Here is a 19,110-nt window from a genome sequence, read left to right as displayed (position 1 = left end):
ATTCTATACTCTCAACCCCATTTTTTTCCTTTGTTCTGAAACAGAGTCTCACTAAGTTGTGGAGGGCCTCACTACGTAGCTGAGTCTGGCCATTAACCTGCGCCCCTTCAGTTTCAGCTTCCAAGTACTGAATTTACAAGTGTGTGCCACTATACTTGGCCAAAAATACAATTTTCTTAATGCTAAAATCATTGGTGTTTCAAAGGCTGGTGAAGATTCAGGCTGGTTGGTAAGCAAGATTATATGCCTGAAGTTGGGGCGTTGGAAGCCAGTGGAGCTATTTCTCCCTATTATCTCAGGGCCTCAAAATGTTTTAGACTTTGGTAGACAAGCAGTAGTAAACAAGGCTGATCCTGCCAGTAGCTCATGTCGAAAAGAGAGGAACTGGAAAGTGAATACTTTCCACTCTGGTGAAGAAACTAAGCTGGCAGAGTAGGTGAGCAAGCAGTGTGACAGGCAAGGATGTGACTGACCATCAGCAAATGTGAATATAAGTCCGTGGAATGCAACGGCTGGCCATTGCTGCTTGCGTTCTGCCTACGAGTATCTTAGCAGAACTGTAAAATTGAGCCAGTTGAAGAATTTGCTTTTAATCTTGAGTTCTTGCTTTTTTTTTCTGTTTTTGTTTGACTTTATCATTGGATGTTTTCTCGACTGTGTGCTCTAAGCATCTACATACTCTTAAATATTTTGTACAAGCTGGGCGTGGTGGCGCACGCTTGTAATCCCAGCATTCGGGAGGTTGAGACTGGAGGATCGCGGTTCGCAGACAGCCTCAGCTACTTAGTGAGGCCCTCTGCATCTCAGCGAGACCCGGTTTCAAAATAAAGAATAAAAATTAGGGCAGGGGGTGTATCTCAGAGGTCAAATGCCCCCCTGGGTTCCATCCCTAGACCCGCAAAAAAAAAAAATTGTACATATTACTTCATAAGACCATGAGCCCTGTCTTAGCACTGACTTTCCTTTTTCCAGAGCTGGGGTGGAAAGGAGAATGGCTTTGGTCTTGCAGAATGTTGCAGAGACTTGCATATGTTGGTAAGTAACCCTTCAAGATATGGGTTTCTTGGCAGAGCTCTGGTCTCTTTCTGTGCCTTGCTTTACAATGAATCTATGGAATATAAGGTACATATACTATATATGACAGCAGGACTTTATGAAAATGAGATGGATTGGGATATAGTAGACCCTAGGAAGCAATCTTAACGGTGCTTGGTCTCTTGATGTTGTCATAGTAGATAAATAATCTCACAGACAACAGCATATGCTCCTGCACAGTTCTTGAAGAGGTAGGGGTAGCATTTGTTGACTCGGTCTGACAGTGATTTTTAAAACCCAGAAAAAGCATTTGCTTGCTTTATCACACTCAAGCTATCAGGACTCTCGACAGCATTTAGGAATGGCTACTTGGAACACAGTTCTATTAGGGTTTTGAGAACTTCCACTGTCCTATGTGCTTTCACGTTTACTCCCCTATTTTTGGCCATCCTCCCTCTGCTTTGATATGTTGCTATAGAGCTACAGGTATAATTGGGTTTTGATAACCCTTCGGTGTTAGTTTCTTGATAACCCTTCGGTGTTTAGTTTGTTGTGTCAGTTTTGTAATGTTCAGCACAAAATATATGATGAAGTTAAGCAAATTATCTTACCAACTCATCCCCATTTCTAGAGTGGCTCCTTTTCTAATCACAAATATACAAATAGAGCTTGATAATTCCCTACTTTAGCTGGCATAGTTTCTTGAGTATTTTATGAATAGATATTAGTAATAAGGGAGATGTCTCTTTAAAAGTAGCTAGAGTTTGAAATTTTAAAAACATAATTTTTCATTTGAAAGTTTAGTGGGTTAATTCTGAACCTCCATAAGCATGTCAAGATTGTCCTTTGTCCCTTGGGCCAAACATTGTGGTATATTGTACTAGGCTTCTATGATGTCTGTTAGCTCATTTAGCTTGTGTTAAGAAGTCACTTATCCTAGACTGGGGATGTAGCTCAGCTGCTAGAGCACTTGCCTTGCATGTTTGAGGCCCACTACAAAATAAATTACCCATACATTTCTTCATTGAAATTTGGTATATCTTGAAAATTTGAAAAGCACTTGTGCCCTTTAAAAGAAAGTAATGATACATAAACATTTTTAAAAATTCAAAGAGTACGAATGGGTATACAGCAGTAATCTCTCCACCCTCAGAGGCAACCATTGCTAATGTTTTCTTTCAAGGAGACATCTTAATGGATGTGCCGTTGTGATCTTGATTGTGTTTGTCATGTTTTTCTAGATATTAAAGAGATGTACTGTTAGGGTCTGGTTTATTATTGGCTTATATATATACCTATATAGGAAAACAAGTGTCATGAGATGTGGTATGGAACGTATTTCACAAGGCTGATGGCAGATACTGAGGTTTCCATAAGAATATACTCTTCCATTATTAATATTTTTTTTTGGTGGTACTGGAGATTGAACTCAAGAGGCATTCTACCTCTGATCTAAACCCCCAGCCCAATTTTATTTCTTATTTGGAGACAGAGTCTCACTAGATTTTTGGAGAGCCTTGCTAAGTTGTCAAGGCTGGCTTTGAACCTTCTATCCTCCTATCTCAGCTTTCCAAGTACTGGGATTACAAGCGTGCACCACCGCACCCGGTACCTCCCCTTTGCCAGTATTGAGGATTGAACCCAGGGGGATTCTAGCTTTGCGGTATACCCCAACCCTATTTTTTATTCTTTTTTATATTTTAAAATAGCGTCTCACTGAGTTGCAAAGGGCTTCACCAAGTAAATAGCTGAGGCTGTCCAAACCCGGATCCTCCTGTCTCAGCCTCCCAAATGCTGGGATTACAAGCGTGTACCATACCATGCCTGGCTCTCTTCCATTCTTTAAGTGGTACCTAGACACTGATTTTTCCCCCTCATCCTTTCTTGAATTCTTACTCATTATTGCATGGCAGATTTGCTCATCTTCGCCCATACCAAATACGAGTCAAATTTGATCTTATGTAAGAAAGAGCAATAGGTAACTTATAAACAAAAAAATGTGGAAGCTTTTTATAACTTTGAGCGTCATTCTGCTGGTTCTGGTTTGAATAAGTCTCATTTCATTTGGACCCTACTCTAAGAGGTAGAGTTCAAAGGCACTTGTAGGTATTGAATATGCTACTCATTCTGCTGCCACAATGAGTTGGACAAGTGGATAGGACTTTGAGGGAAGAGTTGGGAGATATCTGTCTTTTCTAAAATCAGTTGAAACTCAGTGTCTCATTATTTGATGTGCTTTATACATAGAAATACCCACCCAGTGCAACTACACTACACTTTGAATTCTATGCAGACCCCGGAGCTGAGGTCAAAATTGAGAAAAGGGTGAGTCATATTCAGACTTCTTCCAATAGAATCCACAATCTACTATAAATGAAATTGACTTTTCTAGACTTTTTTAGCTTTGTGTGTGTGTGTGTGTGTGGTTCTGGGGGTGGAACCCAGGGGCTTTTCTACCTCCAGACTATACTCCTAGACCTATTTTATATTTTATTTGGAAACAGTCTCACTGAGTTGCCAAGATCCTCACTAAGTAGCTGAAGTTGGCTTCGAACCTGTGCGATCCTCCTGTCTCAGTCTCTCAAGCGCTGGGATTACAAGTGTGCGCCACCACACCCAGCTAGACTTTCTTAGTTTTAAACGTGGGGAAATGTTGAACTACATTGATGCCTTCCTAAGCTAAATATACCTAGCAGCTTCTCAGGAATAAGTACTAATTACATGCCCAGCTCTTTCTTATAGTGGGAAATCTTACAGTGGTTGATCTTTCTTACAGTGGGAACTGCCAAAAGATAGGAGTTCATTTAGGGTGTATTGCTTTGTCTTGTGTATTTTTTCATAGTCTCAATTGGGAATTTCAACATATAATATAATAATCTATTGTATGCATTGTAGTTTAAACATACTGTTTTCAATAATTATTATATATAGTATAATAATCCAGATAGTAATAGTTCACATTTCTCTAAACCAGCCTGTAAGAGATCTCTGTTGCACATAGGGTCCTACTTTAGTTATCTGATCCTGCCGGGCGTGGTGGCGCACACTTTTAATCCCAGCGCTTGGGAGGCAGATGGGAGGATCGCACAGGTTCAAAGCCAGCCTCAGCTACTTAGTGAGGATCTCAGCAACTTAGTGAGACTCTGTTTCCAAATAAAGTATAAAATAGGTTTGGGAGTAAAATAGGTTCTCGCAGGTAGAAAAGCCCTTGGGTTCCACCCCCAATACAAAAAAAAAAAAAAATATCTGATCTTTCTGTGTTCCTTTAAGAGGTACTAAAATTCCTTTTGGTTTAGAGGTAGTCTAGTGAATAAAATCCTTTTTCTTCTACCTAGGATGTTAAATCTTTCTAAATTAACGTTGCCTTAAAAACAACTGATGTGAAGCCGGGTGTGGTGGCGCATGCTTGTAATCCCAGCATTCGGGAGGCTGAGACAGGAGGATTGCGCAGGTTCGAAGCCAGCCGCGCCTGGTTTAAGAGACCCTGCTTCCAAATAAAATATAAAATAGGTCTTGGAATGTAGCCTGGAGGTAGAAGTTCCCTGGGTTCCATACCCAGTACCACTTAAAAAACAAAAAAACTGATGTGCATATTGAGAGAGAAATCACTTCATGGATTTAATCTTTGCTATAAATACTGAAGCTGTAGAGATTAAATCAGTTGAGGGTTAAAAAGGAACAAAGTAAAATAAGAAATATACTTGGCTTTTTGCATTGTAGTTTAAACATAATGTTTTCAAGTAAACTTCAATGTGAATAAACTATATATAATGATTTTGGGGGACTTGAAATTTACCTTGATTTTTCAGAGCATTCAGGTAGGCCTAGGGTGATATCTGTTTTTATACAACTTTTGCAGTCTCTGGTGGTAAGTGACTAAGAGCTCTTTTTTTATTTCAGACAACTAGTAACACACTACATTATATTCACATAGAACAACTTGACAAGGTAAGAGGGACCTTTGAGAGCTAGTTTCTTAATGTTTGGCCGATTTTTTTTGGTTGTTACTAACTATATTTTTTAATGTAGATTTCCGAAAGCCCTTCTGAAATCATGGAATCTTTAACCAAAATGTACAGCATTCCTAAGGATAAGCAGGTATGATAAGTCTTAAATATCCAGACAAGTGTGGTGGTTGTCCATGTAGACTAATGATAATGTATTGGAGAGAGACACTGAATAGCAAAAAGCATGCCAGTTTTGGTGTTAAAACCATGGGCAATTTGCCTCTCCCAGCCTTATCTTAGCCTCATTTTTATAAGGTCAGCACTTAATAACTTCCTAGATCCTTGTGAGAGTTTGAGGAAAAAGTGTAAACTGCCTGCCTCTCTCTGAGTATTTATTAAGTGTTAGTAGCTTTCTCAGCATTTTGGATATGTTTAGGAGAAAATATTTCTGGGGTTTTCCCCCTGTTTATTTTGGCAGTTACCAAATACTTAATATGATGAATGATAATCAGAACTCTTGCTAAATGCGCTTATTTATTGCCTGTCAGTATAGTGATAGTTCTTGACTTACCTTGGTATATTAGAGTTCTGTGAATCTCTGTTTTGTCACTCCCATTTTTAAGCTATTCTCAGAGTAGATGGTAACTGTTCAGTTAAATACTTTAGTTAATAGCAACAATAAGCCATTTTACCAAGCAGTTCAATGAAAGTATGTTCACCTTTTCCAGTGATTTCTTAATATCTCTCTCTCTCTCTCTCTCTCTCTCTCTCTCTCTCTCTCTCTCTCTTTCTCTCTTTCTCTCTTTCTCTCTCTCTGTAGATGCTGTTATTTACACACATACGGCTGGCCCATGGCTTTTCTAATCACAGGAAGCGATTACAAGCTGTTCAGGCCAGACTGCATGCAATATCTATATTAGGTAAGAACACAATAATTAGTAGATGGTAATTGTACAGTTGGGACTTGATTTTCTTTGAACTGTTTTTATTATTATAAGGCAGCTGTCTAGGTGGCAACTTAAGTTGTAACATTTTCTAGCGCTGATTCCTAGTGTTCATTCATTTATCATTCTTGAGCTCCTTAATGTAGTACCAGAAAGAGGATGATAGGATCCTTATTGACATCAGATATGGGTTTAATCTTTTTCCCCCAAATGATGTGCATACAGTTCTTTTCCACTGGTGCCTGCCCTTGCTCTTGCTATTTCACCTTCTTCTTTCATCCTCCTAGGGGCATAATTTTAAAGTCGGAAAATATTCATTAAATATTTAATATTGTGCACTTAACTCCTTCTGCAGGAGAGTAGTAGAATAGGAAGCACAGTATTTGGACCAGTCCTAGGCTCTAACCCTTATGCTTTTGTAGATTATTGGCTAAATGGTTACCTTCTCAGCCTGGTTATATTGGGATAATTCTTGTATAGACTGCTCTGCAGATTAAATGAAAACACCTAGCATAGCCCTGCACATAATGATAGCAATACAGTTATTACATACCTTCATTATATTGTTACTTGTTTGTCAGCTCTTTAAAAAAATGTCAGTTGCTGGCTATAAAATCATCCTCTTGTACTTTTTTTTTTTTTTTTTTTTTTTGGTGGTACTGGGGATGGAAACCCAGAAACCCTTCCACCTCTGGACTACACTTCCAGGCGTATTTTGTATTTTTATTTGGAAACAGGGTCTCTTAAGCCACCATGGCTGGCTTCGAACCTGCGCGATCCTCCTGTCTCAGCCTCCCAAGCACGGGGATTACAAGCGTGCGCCACAACGCCCAGCATCCTCTTGTACTTTTACTGACACCTAGCATAACGTTTAGTATGTCAGTGAATACTCTGGAAATATTTGTTGAGAACTAAACCAGGGTGCTGAAATCCTATTTGTTTTTGTTTCCAGTATTGTTTACTAGTGTGGAATTCATTGAAAGTAGATGACATACATGCTTGCATTTTATAATGGTGTCACACCAATTTCTGACTTAGTCTGTAGTTGTCCATAAATTCTGTTTATAGCTTATAGAGCATATAAGAAGGTTAAAATGGAAGTCTGTGTCCAAGACATAGTGTCGTTATAGCAAGTAGTGATGTTGTGAAAAATTCTTCATTCTCTTGCTACTTCCATTCCCCCAAATTCTTGCTCAAGGCTATACTTTTTTTGTGGGTCTGGAGATGGAACCCAGGGGCATTCTACTTCTGAGCTACACCCCTTGCCCTATTTTTTATTCTTTATTTTGAAACAGGGCCTCACTAAGTAGCTGAGGCTGTCCACGAACCGACGTCCTCCGGTCTCAGCCTCCCTAATGCTGAGATTACAAGCCTGCACCACTATGCCCTGCTCTATTTATACTTTTAATAGGGAAATTTGTGGATTGGGTGGGTATAAAGAGCTTATGTTACCATATTTGATACAGTCCTCTTGAGTTCAGTGATTCTTTCTGTAATTGTTGTTGGAATTAATCTTTAATTACTTAATGGTTTGTCATTGAGTAGTAGCTTAACCACTGCCTTCTTGCCTGAAGTGTTTGTTTCTCCTTTTGCAGTATATTCCAATGCCTTGCAGGAATCGGCAAACAGTATCTTGTATAATGGTTTGATAGAAGAGTTGGTAGATGTCCTTCAGATAACAGATAAGCAGCTTATGGTAAGTATTTATAATCGTCTCTGCATATCAACTTCATAACTATTTGTCTTTTATATTTTCCATGGGATGTTAGAAAGAACTCCAAAAGGGCATGTCAGTCATGAAATTAGCAAATGCCAGGTTTTTAGCAGTACTCTGAATTTTGAGTTTGTGATTTTCTTTTTGTTTGTGGTACTAGGGATCGAACTCAGGATCATTCTATACCCCCCAACCTTGTTTGATTTTTATTTTGGAAAGGTCTCACTAGGTTGAGTCTTCCTAGGCTGCCCTTGAACCTGCAGTTCTCCTGTCTCAGCCTCCCAAGTACTGGGATTACAGGTGTGTGCCACTGTAACTAGCTGAGTCCGGAATATTAGTACCATATTCAGTTATTTTTATGTTTTATTTGACATATCCTGTATTTACCTTCTATTCTCATAGGAGATTAAAGCTGCTTCTTTGCGTACATTAACTTCAATTGTCCATTTGGAGAGAACTCCCAAACTTAGCAGTATTATTGACTGTACTGGAACGGCTTCCTATCATGGATTTTTACCTGTACTTGTCCGAAACTGTATCCAGGCCATGATTGGTGAGTTATGGTGGCAATTATCTTAGGCAAGAAGAGGAACCTTCCCTTTTCTTTCCTGTGTTAACATCCAGCAAGCTTAATACCAAATTCTGAGCTTATTCTTTCTCTCCTCCTCCCAAACTCCCTTTAGATCCTTCCATGGATCCATACCCTCACCAGTTTGCCACTGCTCTCTTCTCTTTTTTATACCATCTGGCCAGCTACGATGCTGGTGGTGAAGCCTTGGTCTCCTGTGGAATGATGGAAGCCTTACTAAAGGTGCTCTACTTTTTTAAAAATATCTTTGTGGGGAAATTAGTTAAGAGTGAGTACATACTTACCTATTAAGAAGGTTTCACAGTGAGAGGAAATAGCGTAGCAAAGTTTACACAGGAAAAGTGATGTTTCTAGTTTGGCTTTTTAGTTAATCTCATTAGCAACTTAAAAAGAAACAGCTATCGTAGTTAATAATTTTGGGTAGTTTATCATGGTGTAATAGTCAGGATTCCCTGGGTATTAATACATGTTCACTTGATGTCATATTAGGCTTGGCCTTGAGAACAGTGTTGGTAAATATACTTTGTAAAATAGTGTTCTAATAGTAGCATTGATTTCCCTAAATAATTTATTTAATGCTGTGAATTAAATGATGTCCATATTATTTAGAGGGGGTTGAGTCCTGAAAGTTGAGCTATCATTTAGGCAAGCACAAATAAAAAGCAACCACAAGTTTCTCCCCTATTCTGTGCTGCTTGTTGGGGCCCCAGACTGCATGTTTACAAAAGATCGTATTACAGCGTTGTATCTTTTCATTTAATTGTTTTTGCCTCTCTTTCCCTGGTAGGTCATAAAGTTTCTTGGTGATGAACAGGACCAGATAACGTTTGTCACCAGAGCTGTCAGAGTGGTTGACCTCATCACCAACCTGGACATGGCAGCTTTTCAGTCCCATAGTGGACTTTCTATCTTCATTTATCGACTTGAGGTATTATTATTCCAGGAACAGTTTGCATAGACTATATACACAGTAAGAGCTGAGCCTAGGAACTTCCTAATTATTTTAAACAATCACTTCATCTCTTCTGTTTCTTGACACCAATTCTGTAATCTGCCTAATTGGTTTTTCCATTACAATTGTTTTTCATCCTGAATATTTATATCATATATATGGTATATATAAAATGATTTTATTTTTCCTGTATTGTAGCATGAAGTAGATTTGTGCCGAAAAGAATGTCCATTTGTCATCAAGCCAAAGATCCAGAGACCCAGTACCACCCAAGAAGGAGAAGAAATGGAAACCGATATGGACGGTAATTAAACTTATGAAGTCAATATTTTTTTGAGACTTTCCTGATTCACATTCTATTATGTGTGGTATATATGTTAGTAGGAATTGATCCCAGGGGCATTTTATCTTTGAGCTACACCCCGAGCCCTTTTTATTTTTATTTTGAAGCAGGGATTCTCACTAAATTGTTAATTGTTCCCTATAAATCATAAAGTACACTGCTCACTTCAAGTATATATTTTCAGCAGCAAAGTTTTTCTGACATAAGTGATTTGCAAATTGTTTAAAGCTGAGGTACACTACTATTCAAATGGCCAGTCTTTTATTGCATCACTTAATGTTTTTTTATGTATTGGTTTGTTATCTTTTTGTTGTTTTGTGGTACTTGGGATTCAACCCAAAGACATTCTCCTCCCGAGATACACTCCCATCCCTATTTTATTTTTTATTTTAAAATAGGTCTTACTACAGGTGTGGTGACACCCGCTTATAATCCCAGCACTTGGGAGGCTGTGAGGAGGATTGCATAGGTTCGAAGCTAGCCTCAGCTACTTAGTGAGGCTCTTAGCAACTTAGTGAGGCCCTGTTTCCAAATAAAATATAAAATAGTCTGGGAGTGTAGCCCGGAAGTAGAAAAGTCCCTGGGTTCCACCCCCAGTACCAACAACAGCAACAACAAAATAGGTCTTACTAAGTTGCTGAGATGGTTTCTGCATTCAGTCTCCAGTATCAAAAGGGGGGTGGAGCTTTTTATTGATAACTTTTGTGTGAGGTATAGGGTGTGTGTATGTGTGTGTACACACACACACTGAGGATTCTTCCAAACCACATCTGTACCAGTTTGTATTTGTTACTTTGAAACAGGGTTTCATTAACTTGCTGAAGGCCTTGCTAAATTGCTGAGGCTTGCCTCTTTCCTGTGATCCTCCTTTTTCAGCCTTCTAAGTACTGGGATTATAAGCATGCACCACCACACCCAGCTTTTGTGTTTTGTTATCTTTTGAAACAAGGTCTCCCTAGGTTGCTGAAATTTTTGTTACATTTCTGAGGCTGATCTAGAATCTGTGGTCCTTCTGTCTCAGCTCTGCACGTTACTGGGATCACCGACATGGGTCACCTCGCCCAGCTTGGTTCATTATCATTTATTTACTCCAACTAAAATGTTAAGGTCCATGGGATCAGGATATTGACTTTTTTTTCCTACTACATTGTCAGATATATCCTTATTGTTTAATGTGTACTATCTTAAAGATATAGAGGTTATAAATCTAAAATGTGGCCTTTTTATCTGGCTATTTTGAGAAAGGAGAGGAGCTACGTAATTGACTCCTTTATATAGCTCTATTTACTATTTACTACCAGTAGTATATGAAATTGCATGCTCTAATTTTTCTTATCTCTTACTTTGTTGAATGAAAAATATTGAAGGATTTACTTTTCTAGATTGATTTTATTTTGCAAGTTTTTAATAACTAGTTATGTTAAATACCTTTCTGTTGTATAAAATTTACACTTTACTTTTGGGGTTCAGTATCCTAATCCTTTATTTTTATATCACCTCACCTCAGTGGTTAAAATTTTTTTAAACAAAAATCCTTTATTTTAATGGTACCTTTTTTTTATAATTAGTTTCTTTATCATAACTTTTTCTCTAGTTGCGGATGTGACTATGGAAAGCAGTCCAGGCTCATCAATACCTATGGAGCACCGGCTAGAAGTTGAATTAAGGACATCAAGTGCCAGCACCAACATCTCTGGCCCTGGCCCTCGTCCTGGTGTGTAGACATGGATGCAAAGTCTTTCATTGATTGATTTATTAAATGAGTGAAGAAGAGAGCTTTAGAAGGAGTGTAAAGATGGTACATTTGGAAGTTTTCTTCCTATGACATGCATGTTATCTCATTTTTATTGTATTCTACTTTCTTATTAGTATGTCTTTTACATGACTTTATAGTTTCTAATAGTATACACATTGATTATCAAAACCAGCCATGTTAGGGGCATGTACTTTCCAAAACAGGAACTGTGTAAGGTTCACAGGGTTTTCTACTTTGCAAGTTTTCTTTTTTGGTTTGTTTCTAATTTTATTTTGTCTGATACCATCTTTGCTGATTTATGTTTTCAATTTCAAATTATTATTCCCCAAATCTAGAGATCTTACTTCAGTGGCTCTTGCTTTGGCAGTTGTAGATGTAGGTCTCTTTAAAACTGTTCATTGAGGTTTAATGGTGAACCCAGCATAATTCTCTTCCCTTTCTTTTCATGCCCAGGAGTCCAGTGTATTCCACAACGAGCTGCACTTCTCAAATCCATGTTGAATTTCCTTAAGAAGGCCATTCAAGACCCTGCTTTCTCAGATGGCATACGACATGGTAGTTGATTACAGATAATTTTGTCAAAGGATATTTGTTTCTCTCAAAAGACAGGTCCTTTCCATACTCTTCTGATGCCTGCTCTGCACAGCAGGATTAGGGAAAGAAAAATATGCCATTTTGAATAGATTTTAGTTTTTTGGCAACAGATTTCCTAGACCTGAGGTTTATTTAGTTGGTTTCGTAAATATTCACACATATATCCCCCCTTCCAGCTTCTCGCTTCATCCTACTACCCCAGTCTCGCACACTCTTTGTTCTCTTCTTGACCCCTGTTTAGAAAGCTTATTTGTATGGACAGTGAAAACATAATAAAATGTAAGGACACAAATAGGGGCCAGTAGATCGAAATCAACACAGACTTTGTTTGCCACGGTGTAATATATTTCTCAGTTCTCACTACTTGTAAACTCATATTCTCTGCAATCTTCATATTTTCTTAGTGATGGATGGTTCTCTGCCTACCTCCCTAAAACACATCATCAGCAATGCAGAATACTATGGCCCATCACTTTTTCTTTTGGGTAAGTGGAATTCAAAATTGGTTATCTCAAGTTGGGATAACCTTGCAGAGCTCTATGTATTTTATATACTTTGAGAATTTTACCCACTGTGTAGCTTTTTTATTGATTATGAAATAAAGGTCAGAACATGATTTCAAATAAGTACTCATTTCTTGAGTATTCAGTATACCTTTCATATGCAATGTAGTGTATTTTAAATCATTTATAATAAATACTATTGTAGCTTGGGCATGGGGGCACATGCCTGTAATCCTAATACTTAGGAGGCTGAGACAGGAGGTTTGTAGATTTGAGGACAACCTCAGCAACATAATAAGCTTTTTCAGTAACCTAGTGAGACCCTATTTCAAAAAAAAAATAAAAAGGATAGAGGTTTTTGTTTGGGATTAGAATGCCATTGGATTTAAATACTCCGTACCACAAAACAAGGAGAAAAGAGGCATTATTGTACTTATTTTCTGTTTTATGCTATTCATATGCTATGAGTGATTTAAGAAATGAAGTAAGCAAAAAGAAAAAATACTTCTCTAGTTAGTGGTTAACCCTTAATCTTGGTATTGGCAATCTGATGGGAACACTTTAGTTCTCAGAATTAAATATCCAACGTGTACAGATTAGACTATAAGTACTTTTCAGTTGTTTAGTGTGTTTTTGTGTTTTTACATTGTCATGCATATTGTTGCTATTAAACCATGATTTTTTGATACTGGTGATTAATTTCAGGAACATTCTACCTCCTAGCTACACCCCTCGCCCTATTAATTTTTTATTTTGAAACAGGATATTTCTAGGTTGATGAGAGTCTCATTACTTGCTGAGGCTGTCCTTGAACCTGCAATCCTCCAGTCTTCAGCCTCCCAAGTACTGAGATTACAAGCATATGTCACCATGTCTGGTTTAAACCTGGACTTACTTTTATTAATAAGTATTTATTGTGTGCCATATGTATTTGGGACAGTACACAGTGTGTGTGTGTGTGTGTGTGTGTGTGTGTGTGTGTGTGTGTGTGTGTGTTTTGATACTGGGGATGGAGCCCAGGGGCATTCTACCTCTGAGATACACCCCTAGCCCTATTTTTTAGTCTTTTTTAGTTTTTGAAACAGTCTTACTGAGTTCTGAGGGCCTCACTGAGTAGCTGATGCTATGCAGGAACTGCGATCCTCCAGTCTCCGCCTACTGAATGCTGGGATTACAAGCATGTGCCACCCCACTCTGCTTACATGTGCTTCTTGAATTCTTAAAAATCTAATTTATTGGTATTTATTGGTAGGTGTGAAGTAGGGAAGGCCTCTTTGTACTAGTAGATAAATTTTGTACTACTAGATAAATTTTGGATATTTGAGGAATTTTTCTTTTGTTGTAGCAACTCCACCAAGTTTTAGATTCAAATTGCTTAACTCATAACGAATTTTTTAATGTTTTTATTTTGTGTTTTGGGGATGGAACACAGGGACATTCTACCTCCAAGCTACAGTGCAGCCCAGTTTATTCTTTTTTTTGAAATAGTTTCTCACTAAGGTTTGGAGAGCCTAAGTTCTTGAGGCTGGCCACAAACGTGCAGTCCTTCTGTCTCATCCTCCCACATAATGGGATACAGGTGTGGTACTGCATCTTGTAATTCCCCACCCTCAGCTACTTAGTGAGGCCCTCCACAATTGAGTGAAACTCTTTCAAAATAAAGAATAAAGTTTAGTCGGGTATGGTGGCGCACGCTTGTAATCCCGCGCTTGGGAGGCTGAGGATCCCCTCCTGAGACAGGAGGATTGCACGGGTTCGAAGCCAGCCTCAGCTACTCAGTGAGGCTTCCAGCAACTTAGTGAGACCCTGTTTCCAAATAAAATATTTTAAAAAAAGGTCTGAGAGTATAGCCCGGAGGTAGAAAGCCTCTGGCTTCCACCCCCAGTACCACTAAAATAAAGAATAAAGTTTAGGGCTGGGGTTGTTGTAGCTGGAGGTTGAAAGGCCCTGGGTTCAATCCCTAATAGGACCAAAAAATAAATCGTTATATACAGTTACAGGGCCAAAGGTATGGAAATACGGTAGCACTCTCTCTGAGAGAAAGTGCAGAACAGAGAAAAGTAAGTACATAGGTAGGTTTGGTTAGAAGAGGCAGCAAGAAAACACATTTGCTTGCAGGGTGGAGGTAGGGAGCATGTGATACTTATAAGTATAATGCAGGAAGTGAGGGTCACGGGCAGCAAATTAGACTTAGCGCAATGGAAATCCACATTCTTCCTCCATTATTTTCTTCATTAATCTCTGATTTTTTGTGGGGGGGGCACTGGGGATTGAACCCAGGGGCATTCTACCTCTGAGCTACACCCCCAGCCCTATTTTATATGTTTTATTTGAATTCAAGGTCTCACTAAGTTGCAGAGGGCCTAAGTAGCTGCGCTTGGCTGCGAACCTGAGATCCTCCTGTCTCAGTCTCCCAAGTACTGGTATTACAAGCATGCATCACCACCCTGGCTGACATTTGTTTTTTTTTATAATATGCTTTTCTTGGTGCATTATAATGTAAATCATGTTGACAGTGACATATATGCACATAGTACTTCTCCCTTCCCAATAAAAAGTACAAAGAACTGAAATTGACATAAGTATATTAGTTCTGCTCCTATATGGAAATCAGTGTGAAGATTCCTCAGAAAACTGGGAATGGATCCACCATATGATCCAGTTATACCATTCCTGGGTATCTTTTCCAAAAGGCAAAAATGAAAAAAATACAAGTAGTAGGATTATAGGTACCATCACACCTGATTTCGGCCTCTTCTTAAAACAATAAATTTAATGTCTTAGTTACTACTAGTTGAATACCAACTTTAGTTCATAATGTACTATTTTATTAACTCTAAGATTCATACATTTGTACAAATGTAAGTCCATATAAGGTTGTGTCACATACCAATAGGAATCCATAAAGACTTAGTCAATTCTCTCAAAGGCCACTGATAACTCTTCATATTCAGTAATTGCTTATATATTTACTATTTCACTGGTATTGGGGATAAATGAAGCTATTTTATATTTTCGATCTAAGACATTACCATGAACATTTTTTTATACATAGTTCACGGATATTGTGTATCTTTTATTTTTTGTGTGTGTGGTACTGTAGATGGAACCCAGGAGCATTCTACCATTGAGATATACCCCCCAACCCTATTTATTTATTTATTTATTTATTTATTTATTTATTTATTTATTTGGTGGTATTGGGGTTCCTGGAAGCCCTTCAATCTCCGGGCTACACTCCCAGATCTATTTTTTTTTTAAATTTGTAAACAGAGTCTCTTAAGCCAGCACAGCTGGCTTCGAACCTGCTCGATCCTCCTGCCTCTGCCTCCCAAGCACGGGGATTACAAGCGTGCACCACCACGATTTTTATTTTTTATTTTGAAACAGGGTTTCACTGAGTTGCAAAGGGCCTCACTAAGTAGCTGAGGCTGTCTGCGAACCCAGATCCTTATCTCAGCCTCCCAAAGGCTGAAATTATAAGTGTGTGCCACCACTCCCGGCAATATTATGTATCTTTAAAATCTTTGTCAGTAATAGCTTTTATTTTGTGAACTTTTCTAAATATGGTTTCAAACTCTTTAGATTATTACACATTCCAAGGACTGCTGTTTCTAATCACCTTTTTACAACACACATTATGTATTTGCTCTAACCCACCAAACATGCGTGTGAGATCTCTTTTTCTGCTGAACCTAACAAAAAAGGGTGATATGGTACCAATTTTTACAGCAGGAAGTTTGTTTATATATAATGTGGGGTAATTATTTTGTGGAATACTATGTATCCATTCAAAATGAATGCTGTTAGTGTTAGGGGAAAATAGTGCTACTGGTAAAACCAAAGTAAATTAGATAACTTCATATATGTAAAAATGTGCTCAAAAATCTTGAAGGGTAATTACTAATTTTGTTTTTTGTGTGTGTATGTGCATGTTACTGGAGATTGAACCCTGGGGCAGTCTACGTCTCTGTTATACCCTCAGCCCTATTTTTATTTTGAAATAGGGTTTTGCTAATTTGCTTAAGGTCTTATAAATTTCCAAGGCTGGCTTCAAACCTGTGATTCTCCTTTCTCAGTTTGCCAGGTACTGGGATTACATATGTACACCACCACACTCAGCTAAATTTTTAGTAATTATTAATGTCTAATACAGGTATTAGAAACTTTCATTTCCTATAAGCACAAGTGTTTAAATTTTAAAAACATTGAGTATTTTTTTCAAAAACTTTTGGTGTTATGCTCTTAATACCTGTGAGGAATCTTAGTTTTCCATATGTTCTCATCTTTTTTAGCTACTGAAGTGGTAACTGTGTTTGTATTTCAAGAACCATCATTGCTTTCCTCACTCCAGGACAATGGGTTGACAGATGTCATGCTACATGCACTGCTTATCAAAGATGTGAGTCTTTTCTGCTGCTCTATGAAGAATGCTCCATGTATATATACCCCTTTCCTAATACATGCTTAACAAAAGTCTTATTGTATGAAAATCTTACCTTTTTTGTGTATATGGCAGTAGGGATGGAACCCAGGAACATTCTACCTCCAAACTATACCCCCCAGCCCTATTTTTTATCTTTATTTTGAAACAGGGTTTCATTAGGCTGATGAGAGCCTCCCTACTTGTTGAGGCTATCTTTGAACCTGCATTCCTTCTGTCTCAGACTCCCAAATACTGGTATTATAGGCGTGTTCCCTCACACCTGGCTTGTAGTGTGAAATTTTACTGGAATCGGTTGTCAAAAACCCTTCTATTTCTCAGTGTAAGATCCCTATCCAGATTTTCTCATCGTCCATACATGAATCATTTTTAGATGCATTCAAGCTCACTTTATGTTCTTTTTAGGTTCCTGCTACCCGTGAAGTCCTTGGCTCCCTCCCAAATGTATTCAGTGCACTTTGCTTGAATGCCCGAGGTCTTCAGTCTTTTGTACAATGTCAGCCGTTTGAACGACTCTTCAAAGTTCTTCTCTCTCCAGACTACCTCCCAGCCATGCGAAGGAGGAGGAGTTCTGATCCCCTTGGTGAGTTGCTAGGAATTATTCCATAGTGGAAAATTGTTTTCTTTGGCAAATGAAATCCTTCCTTGACTTCACATTGTTTCTTTGGCAAAGTGCAGTAAGCTTAATGGGAGTTATCAACTACACTTTTCTGTTGTAGATAGGAAAGAATACTCTTGCCTTTCTATCCTTAATGTTTCTATTCTTCTGGAAAGTTGACAGTTCACTTGTTAACTGATGTTGATCCTGATAATCTGAGTTCTCATATCCAAGTCCCTGAAATAGGTACAGATCCATAGATTTCCTTCTCAGTGTATATGAGACTACAACATTGAATAGTGAAAAAGTAGGTGTATTACTTTTTTCATTGATGTGACTAAAATACCTGACAACAATTTAGAGGAGTTGGGAAAGGACTATTTTGGTGGATTCACGGGTTCATTCCATAGTCAGTTGACTGTAATACAAAACATTGTTGCAGTAGGAAATGATGGAAGAGAGACAGACTAGACAGGAAGTAGCCAGGGGCAGACAAAATCCTCAAGGTTAAGTTCCAAGTGACCCAGTTCCTCCAGCCATGTCCTCCTACCTCTTAACCTTGTTAAGCATTGCCAGCCTGTCAGCTTTCCTGGGGGAACTTACTATAACAGTTCTTAACTCAAGAAGCTGAGACAAGAGGATTGCTTGAGTCCAGGAGTTCAAGGCCTGCCTGGACAACGGAGTGAGACCCTGTCTCTAAAATGAAAAACCAAATGTACTTTGTAATTTCCCACCATCACTAGAGCATTTTAGTCATGCTTTCCTCACTGGGGTAGCCACATGATCAATGTTTTCTACTTCCCTAATTTTGTCTCTTGTCATCTTACTCACTCACTAATTCAGACCTTGACAGTAGAGAATGTGCAGGTAGAGTACAACCCTCATAGTTACTTTAAAATATTTATTAGACTGATCCCTCCCTCCTCCTCAATTTGGATAATGAAAGTTTAAATGATGATTTAATTCCCAGAATTACAATAATCATACCGACCAGTTCAGTTTCTTCTTTTTATCCTAGGCTGGCAGAAAATAGTCACAAGTTCTTTTTCCCCTCGTTTTAAGTATTTCTAATAGTTCATTTTTTTGCTTTTAGGTGACACTGCATCCAACCTGGGAAGTGCTGTTGATGAGCTCATGAGACATCAGCCCACCCTCAAAACAGATGCAACGACTGCCATCATTAAGGTAGGTCAAGAAAAGGTTGTGACTGTATTCATGAGAGGAGAGGTGCATTTTTCAAAAAAGGTTTGACCTACTGGAGATTACTTGGATTCTGCCTGTTAAAAGCATTAGTTTGACCACACGTTTTCCATGTTTTTTGTCTGGTCCATAGGAGGGGAGTCATTTTAATTCCTGTCTCATAGGAAAGAAGTCTGTTCTTTTCAGGTTTTTTCCCGGTTGAGAATTATCTTCCTTATAAACAGAAATGACTCATTTAATGTAAACCTCTACATATTGCTTTCTTATCTAGTATATTAACAAATAGATAAGGTGCTCTTCTGTTTGTTAAAGCATATTGCCCTTTCCAGTAATTTTTACTTGATGTTTTGTTCTCCCACATTTATTAGCCTTGTCATTTTCCTCTTAGGATTGCTAAACTAGTATGAATTTCTTATGTTTGATGAATTAAACAGTGAGATAAACTCAGTAAGTCACTTAAGCAGCCATATGACCCTGAACAAATCAAAATT

At 38.3% G+C, this 19,110-nt stretch overlaps 1 protein-coding gene across 1 annotated transcript in view; it reads left to right on the top strand.

Annotated features, from left to right (window-relative positions):
• Positions 1-2,941: 2,941 nt before the first annotated feature.
• HUWE1 (HECT, UBA and WWE domain containing E3 ubiquitin protein ligase 1) overlaps positions 2,942-19,110 on the top strand; it is a gene marked incomplete at both ends in the record, with an annotated part of 105,197 nt that continues 89,028 nt past the window's right edge. The window contains 11 exons of the mRNA XM_080718876.1: positions 2,942-2,996; positions 7,522-7,622; positions 8,043-8,193; positions 8,324-8,451; positions 9,017-9,157; positions 9,380-9,485; positions 11,119-11,238; positions 11,734-11,835; positions 16,673-16,779; positions 17,227-17,404; positions 18,513-18,604. Coding sequence (XP_080575002.1) covers positions 2,942-2,996; positions 7,522-7,622; positions 8,043-8,193; positions 8,324-8,451; positions 9,017-9,157; positions 9,380-9,485; positions 11,119-11,238; positions 11,734-11,835; positions 16,673-16,779; positions 17,227-17,404; positions 18,513-18,604 — 1,281 coding nt within the window. The remainder of the gene's footprint in view (positions 2,997-7,521; positions 7,623-8,042; positions 8,194-8,323; positions 8,452-9,016; positions 9,158-9,379; positions 9,486-11,118; positions 11,239-11,733; positions 11,836-16,672; positions 16,780-17,226; positions 17,405-18,512; positions 18,605-19,110) is intronic.

This window comes from Muscardinus avellanarius, assembly GCF_963383645.1.
Source record: "Muscardinus avellanarius genome assembly, chromosome: X".
In the NCBI taxonomy this organism is placed as follows: Eukaryota; Metazoa; Chordata; class Mammalia; order Rodentia; family Gliridae; genus Muscardinus; species Muscardinus avellanarius.
This window is presented reverse-complemented; position numbering and strand designations above follow the sequence as displayed.